General features: G+C 29.3%; 1 protein-coding gene across 1 annotated transcript in view; it reads left to right on the top strand.

The window, feature by feature from the left end:
• Positions 1-1,194: 1,194 nt before the first annotated feature.
• The window catches only part of jeb (jelly belly), a 175,661-nt gene continuing 168,328 nt past the window's right edge, over positions 1,195-8,527 (top strand). Inside the window, exon 1 of the mRNA XM_067053706.1 lies at positions 1,195-1,345. Coding sequence (XP_066909807.1) covers positions 1,252-1,345 — 94 coding nt within the window. The 5' untranslated portion in view covers positions 1,195-1,251. The remainder of the gene's footprint in view (positions 1,346-8,527) is intronic.

The raw sequence follows: 8,527 nt of genomic DNA, 5'->3' as shown, positions 1-8,527 counted from the left end.
AGCCCTCTCTCTTGAACTTATACTTTATCTCATGTCTTCCTGGAAAAGAAAGTCAAAAGATGTAAGACCTACAAAGACTTTGGTGTAACACTCCAGTAAGCCTTAGTCTCACGAAGCAATGGCATCAACTGGATTGTCACTAATATGCACTTCTGTGAATGATTCGGTCTCAGGTATGGGAGGCATACCTCAGAATAACTACAACCAATCCTTGATATATGGTCACTGTTGATGGGAATCTGAGGTACCAGACGGGACCTCCCCCTCACACGACAAAGACCGTTCATGAGCTACCTCGAATCGTAGCACGTATGTTCTCTAGGTAGTTCCTAATCAAGAAGTATAAGTTCCTAGGGCTCATATTTCTGTAGCTGCTGGAGGAGAGGCCACCAGGTGCTGTCAAGGGCACGAGCAAAGAACAGTAACATAACAAACCACCGCTCCTGTTCAACGTCCCTTCTGAGACAGTTATTGCAGTAACCCAAAAGTTCATTATAGAACATACTATTTTTCAGGATCGCCGAGTCTATAGCGTCAAGTCCCGGAGTGCGTCCAGTTTTCTGCCTTTCGACCTCTAAACAGGTATTTCGTAAATACAATGCATAGAAAAAGAGCTGATAGGGAGCCATGAAGTATTCCTACCAAGACTGCACGAATTGAAGAAATTCTCGAGTCCTGCTGGACTGAAAAGAATGTTTCGAATGGTATATTAATTTTTCAAATTATTTTGAGAAATGAATCGGTATATGTATATGTAGCTACGATTGACCTCCAAAACAATAGAAAATAATTTATTTTATATAATATAATATGTTTCAAGAATTTATCCCTTTACATCACAGGAATAATAGAAGGACTTATGTAAAAAAAAAAATAAACAACCAAATAAAATATATACAGAAACTGTTTTTTCTCAAATATCATTAATAAACCCTATACTTGAGATATTTTTTCTTTGAAAAGTTGGCAGTCTTATGTACGAAGTCTTGTCACTTCCATTAGCAGGTCCAGGAACCATCTTAAGACCTTATTTACATGTTATAATATAATATAGACATTATCCTACATGTAAGTTAGATAGAAGAGATTCAAATGGGCCTATTATATAGGAGCAAAGAGGTGACTGAGTCCTACCTCAATAGAAAAATAAATAGAGGTGGAGTGGCATGCGCGAGGCGGCGCGGGGGCGGCAGTCGGTCCCGGGGAGATGGAGGGAGACCTCCCGGCCGAGCAGTAGTCGGCTCCGGCGGCATGAGGGCACCGCTCTTCCTCCTTCTGGCCTCCGCGGCCGCAGCTGTCGTCAGGTCTGGCCACGGCGTCAGGCTATACGAACTACCAAGGATAGGTCAGTCATATATAGACTATATATTCCATTATCATATATTAAAATGTATCTAATATATACTATACCGTCGAACTTTGCTACTTAAGGGATAACATTGCTCCACTGACATAAAATTTTTTCGCTGAGTGGGGCACACCGAGTTGAAGACACGAAAGGGCTGTGAGTGAAAGAGAAGAATACCTTCTGATTGTTGGGTGCAAAGTTTATTACAGATCCTATGCTTTCCTATATTTTTCTTTCTTCTTATGTTGTTATATCACTGATTAGCTTGAATGGTGGCACATGTGGCAAAAAAAAAAAACTTTTTTCTCTTTTGAATTTCGGGTAGATTGTGCCGTAGACCGGAGTTAATTTTTAACAACTCTAATAGTCTTAGGAGAATCTAAGGGCGATCTGACTAAAGAAAATAACTACAGTCTATAGTACAATTTCTGGAATACTTCCAATTCTAAATAAAATAAAATAACTTATTTTTTATTGTCAAATGTGTCACAAATCAAGCAAAGCAGGATTATTTAAAAAAACCCTGGCCCCAGGTTTTACTGCTAAGTTGCTTTTTTTTCCTAAGTATAAATTTTAATTATAAAGAATAAATTTTTATCTGTCATTAAGAAGCAAATATGTGAGAAATAAAAAGTTTTAATTATTAATTTCTTTTTTAGTCAAAATACTTAAGAATAACTTTGCACCAAAAATCAAACCAATAACTCGCAGTAATTTAATGTATGATCATAAATAAAACAATTTTAAATAAATCCTTAAACAGTGTACCCGTAAAGAAAAAAAATTTCTAACCGGGATTTATTAAATTCACCCCTTCAATGGTAAATAAGGGGATTTTTTCAATGACCACAAAATAATACTTAACCTTTTATAGTGTAATACTACTAATTTTTTCAAGTTAATAAAAATAATATAGTATAGAATCACATCGAATTATAAGTTTTATTTTTGATATATTCTTTATTATTTTACTTTTATTTACAGAGAAAATTTACATTAAGTTTGGAAAAACGCAAAAACGGTCGTTTTCAAAGAATTTTTATAAAAAAATAAACATCAATGGAGTTCATCGATGACGATTGTCTAAAATTGCATTACTTACTGATTCCCAGGTATTTTTAATAAATATTAGAAAATGGTATAAAGTCTCGCGAAAAAAAAATACCAACATAGAGTAAATTAACGGCTATTTCTTTCGTCTATATCAAAAAAAGATGAGGTATAAATTTCAGAATTTTCTGCCACCCGTAAGTGGGTAAAAACGAAGAATATAAAAAAAATAAAGAAAAGTAAATCGCTTTGAATGTAAGCAACAGATATGGGCTTACGTTATCTCTTATCGTAAGATTTAAGTGGAAGCTCTCAGCTAACTTACTATTAAAAAAAATCACAAATGCATTTCAGTCATTTAATCCACAATTCTTAAAAATACAACCATAAAATAAATAAATAAATAGAAACTTAAAACAATGTACTCCTCAAGCGAAACAACCGCTTTCCATTGTTTTCAATTATTGAATTCACCCCTTAAATCTGTACTAAATAAGGGATTTTTGAACACTAAAAATATATTACCTATTTTATAATTTAATACTAAAACTACAAAATAATTTTTTAATTATAATATTGTAATATCAATTTTTTTTTTAACAACTTGTAAAAAACATCAGTGAGTTACAAATCGTTGTTTCAAATATATGGGCATTCTTAGCGACAAGATAAATAATCATTTTATTCACCTTTTCAATTAAAAAAATCACAAAACAATTAGTTTCAAATATTTTAACTAATTTTAAATATTTTCGTTTCAGAGGAAAATTTCGTCAATTATTGAAGAAAAATTATTTTTTCTTTTATAAATAAAATTATATTACACCATCCCATAAGCGGTAAACCAGTTCATATTTTCTTGAATTGTTTTACCTGACCCTACCATTTTTCATGAAGAACAGATTTTTTTTCATATCAAAAATAAAATAATTTTTATTTATAGCAATATAAGATTTTTTACATTCTTTTAAAAAATATTCTGACCAATATAAGCCCCCCCTCCCTTTCAATATGATCGTTAACAATAGAAGAAAAATGCAAATAAACTCCAGTAATTTTTAGTTTGAAGGTACAATTGTTCCAGATTTAAAAGAATGTATTTTGATTTTTACTATAATGGAACAAAATATCCATATAAGATATAGAAATATTCGATGTATTTTTTTTTCATTAAAAACAATAAAAATATTTCTTTAAAAAAATTAAGACACTTAATAATACACTTTATGAAGTGTAAGTAAAGACACTGTACCCCCGATAGTGTTATAATAAAATAAAACAAAAAGAAATCGTAATTTATGATTAAAGGTTTTAAGAATTTTCTGAATTACAAACACAGGCGAGGATTTATTCACACTCAAACAAAAAAAAAGTTTAACCCTTATGATATATTGTTATATGTGTTTTTAATTAAAAAACTGATTTCTGTAACAAAACAATTGGGTTTGATTTTATTCATTCGATGCTTCCTGATTTACATCATTAATGAAATTATTCTAATTCATATGAACATTTTTAGCGACCTTAACAAAGAAGAATGTAATTAACAAATGAAAGGCCACTAAATATTAATTAGGAGTGGTATTAAAAAAACTCTTTAAATTTAAAATAAATACAGTAGGTCAAGTGCACCAGTTATTGAAAGGTCAAATTTTGTGTTTAAATATTAAAAATTTAGTACCAACAAACGTTCAAAAATTGGTACAAGTTGTGAGCTAAGAATTTAGCTTTCAACATTCACGAAATTATGAAACGGTTTTTTGCACCAAACTCTAAATGGTTTTAAAAAGTTGACCTGTTAATAACTGGTGCATTTTGATAATTGGTACATGTCAATAACTTTTGCACTTATTCTGCAGGTAACATCTAAATACGCATAAAAACACTGAATTCCGACCAAAATTTTAAGTCGTTCTTTTTATATTTAAACATTATATTATATTGTTTAATGAAAAAAAAACATTATTTAATAATACTAAACTTAAAGTTCATATCAAATAAAAGGGAGATCGTATTTTTTAAAAAATATTTTTGTTGAAGTTTACCTTAACCAAAAAGTTCAAGATAGAATGCCATATCAGAATTTCTAAAAAATTGCTTTAATTTTTGTTTTGTAAATCTTGCTACATGATTCCGTTTGCACTTATTATATTATAAACATAAAATATATTTCATGATGAATTCAAACAAAAATAGCTTGTTTAAAAATTATAGAACACTGTACATGCTGGTAATTATTTTTTGAAAATATTAAATCCTGCAAAGAATGTGTAATGAATTATTATATTCATTTAGAAATAACCCATGGATATTACAGAGAGAATTGTTTTTTTTTAATGCATTTATTATTTGTTAAATTTTATAATAAAGATAAAGACTGAATATCGGTAAAAATATTGATATTATTCGATAACATACCAAACCAGTTCAGTTACAGAAATGCTAAAATAAAATTTCTGATGATTTAGTTCAAGTTAACTTAGGACTTCGAACCGAACTTTCGAGGGATAAAAATACAGAATTAAATATGCAATAATTTAAAAAACTTTGGTGAATATGCTTGATGGAAAAGTTCTGATGAATATATATTATTTTGAGGGCAGAGTGGATGGAAAGAACATTTTTTATTCACTTTTTTTCCTATCGTAATTTCAATATTTTAAAAGCCAATTTTCTCTTCAAATTGCTGTGCTAAGTTTTCTCCAATTGTTAAAGTGGCTTAAAATAGGAATAGAACTAACACGTTAATAAAGTCACATTCTCTTATTATTTTAAGACTGTTAGGAAAAATATAATTAAAAAAAAACATAACATACTAATTATACTTTCTATAATCAGGAAAAACGAATGATTAAGTATCTTTAAAGTAATACAAGTTCACTAATGTTTTTGTAAGAAAAATTTTAACCTTCGCTGTATGTGCAGAAAAATATAATGGCAATATACATTTTCATATTGAAGTTTAACTTACAAGCAAACGAGTAGAATTTTATTTTTTTTAAGACCGGTATTATCTTTACGGATACGAAGGTGGTTAATTTCGAACAAAAAATATATTAAACTGTTTTTATATTAAGACTATAATGAATAAGTCAAGAAATTTCAATGTTTATTCATTTTAATCTAACCGAAATCATAAATTCTATTAATTAATACAAATCATAATCGACGCTAACATATTACCTTGCATAATGAGATATGCATGTCAAAGTGTCAAAGTGCATAATGCATAATGGAAACACAATCCGAGGTTCGAACATTGACACCTACCCTACCTCATAACCTATACATATATCGGAACACACTAAACAAATATATAATTTTTATTTATTTTTTTGCAGTTTTCAAGGCACCGAATTGAATTATAGTATTAAATTTTGAATCTTACTATAATTAAAAAAAAATTATTGTTTATCTAAAAATGAAAACGGTGAAGGAAATTACATTAAGAATACAGTAGCTAGTGAGGAAAAAAGTACAAATACGATAAAATTAATATCCCAAATACAAAATAAATACAACTAAATAAAAAAGAAAGAAATAAACACGTAAAAAATAAATCTGGACAGCAGTGACAATTTACAAATCCGTGACGTCCATTGGACGGGAAATGTTTGTTTTGTATGAAAATACTGGCCAACCATCGTCCCTCACGTCCTGTATTTTTTTCCCCTCTAGAATAAGTTAGCTCAAGAGATTTTTATTTTTAACGGGAAATACTTTTATAACCTTTTTTAACACAGTTTTTCACACTTTTAAATATATTGTATCTTTTTAATGTTACCTGTTAATGTTAAGATTACCAACAATAAAAAACAAAACAAAATGTAGTGTCAGTAAAAGGGAATGATTCGAATGTGGACTATAAACTCTTTACTAGACCGATTTATATGCTGGTTTTTTTTCTTGTCGTCATGGGAACGTTTAATGTTACTGAAGTCCCTGATTTTCCAAGTAAAAAAAATTACGAACAAAATAAAACATTTTCGGTGCGTAGCGCAGAAATTATATTTTTTTTCACCTTTATTATATTCCAATCGATTTATCTCATTCTGAAGAATAAGAAAAATATATCACTGATTTTTTTTTAGAAAAAAGCAAATTTCGTCTTCTTCTGACACTTGAGACCATTTTTCAAAGAAATTCTACCATAAGTCCAAATTAAATAAAATAAGTCCGTAAAGAGAATAAACCCTATTTTTGTCTTCGTGGATGCTGTTAAGATGAGAGAAGTCCACAAGATAATAATAAGAACAAAATAAATGTCAAAAAAGTACGAAACATTTTTTGGGTGTAATAAGAATAAGGATATAATAAATATAGTGTTATCCCTAAATAGTAAAAATAATAAATATTTAACGAAACGCCTTTGGAACTTAGGTTGTAAGATTACAATATTTTCATTAACATAGCTATGTACGTTACAGTGTCAAGGAAGCCTTGATTCGTTTCTTAAAACCTCTATCCGTGGCCAAATTCTTGACATCTTGGGTAACACCTATGATACTTTCCAGAGATCCTCCCATTCATTTCTCGGTCGTCCACTTGGACGTTTTCCCTCAGTTTTATCTTCCCATATAAGTTTTGGCATTCTTTACACTAGGCCGAACTAGATACATTCTTTGCTGTTTATATTTTCTATTAGCAGTTCCGGTTTTGCCTCTTCTTTTATTTCTCAAATTGTCGAAATTAGTTATACCGAGAGCTTTCCGCAGAAATATATACATTTTATAAAAATTATTATGAGAAACTCTTTCGAAGATTTCAAATATTCCTAGTGGCTATACATTTTTTCAATATATATTTAACCGTTAAAATAGTTTATTATCCAGTTAAATGACTTTTATATGCGTTTGAATTACCGGTAAGTTCCTGCCATATAATTCTAGTTTTGCAATTTGATAATCCTATGTTATCTCAAATATTTTCTACCATTTATTCTTTTAATTTTATTTTCTTATAGAAAAATAAAACTTAAACGTATTTAATAGGGAATGAGGAAACTTAAATTTCACGGCAATGTATAACATCCCCTAATTCACTTAAAAATACTGCTATCAGGAAAAGCGATGCACGGAAGGAAGATAAAGCCGAAGCTACTTCACTGAATAACCTCAAATACTTATCTCTCCCTTTGTGCTATAACCTGTTTTCGTTCCTCATATTTACTTAAATGTATAACAGTTAATAATAAGTAAACGAAATTAATAGTTATTATATGTTGCTTTAATGAACCGTTTGAAAGATATTTTATTCTAGAATTTTTTCTAGGCTCATCTTCAGTTAATCCCGAAATATTTTAAATTATATATAAATATTTATGTGTCTTGAGGATCGGTAAACAATACAGCTTTTTTTAGGCGACGTTCTACAACTTTATTGTATCCATAGTCATACCCTACAATAAAAAAAAAAAGTTTTTTTTAGAACAAATACTTTATTCAACTAATTACTATAAAACTACTACAACTACAAAGTGTATATTATGAACTATTGTAATTAAAACGTTGCTTAATAAAAAAATTACTTACAATTGTCTATTACAGTGTGTTCTAGATTGTAATCCAACTCCAGGTATGTGCCAGAACTGAATAGGTTTTCGAAGAGGAGGTAGATTTGAAAAAAAAAAACTGTTAATTTTTGGTAAAAACAGCAAACCTACCTCCATTTCATAGAACTATTCAGTTCAGGCACAAACCTGGAGATAGTTGGATCACAATGTATAACATGGACAATTATAAGTAATGTTTTTTGGAGTTCTATCAATGGGCAGATTCTCCACATGTTTGTATCGTGCCATTATATCACCAACAGAAAATTTGCTTGTTGTGTGTATATGTATACAGTTTTAAATAACAATAAAGAAATTATAAAATATGTAATGTTATTACTAAGCAATGTTTTAATTGTAATATTTATTAATCATGAATTACACTATGTACTTGTAGTTTTTAGAAAGTATTTGTCCTAAAAAACTATTTTTTCATTGTAATGCACGACTACGCAAAGTTGTGGAACGTCCTTTACAACGAATGTATGTGGAACGTATACAACTAAGTAAAGTTGTATAATTTACTGTTCCTCAAGGCCCTCAAAAAATATATACCTAATACAGTCGAGAAAAATTTA

Source organism: Halyomorpha halys, unplaced genomic scaffold (genome assembly GCF_000696795.3).
Source record: "Halyomorpha halys isolate HHAL.00 unplaced genomic scaffold, Hhal_1.1 Scaffold1290.1, whole genome shotgun sequence".
Lineage (NCBI taxonomy): Eukaryota > Metazoa > Arthropoda > Insecta > Hemiptera > Pentatomidae > Halyomorpha > Halyomorpha halys.
Note: the sequence above shows the minus strand (reverse complement) of the source record. Positions and strands in the feature narration are given on the sequence as shown.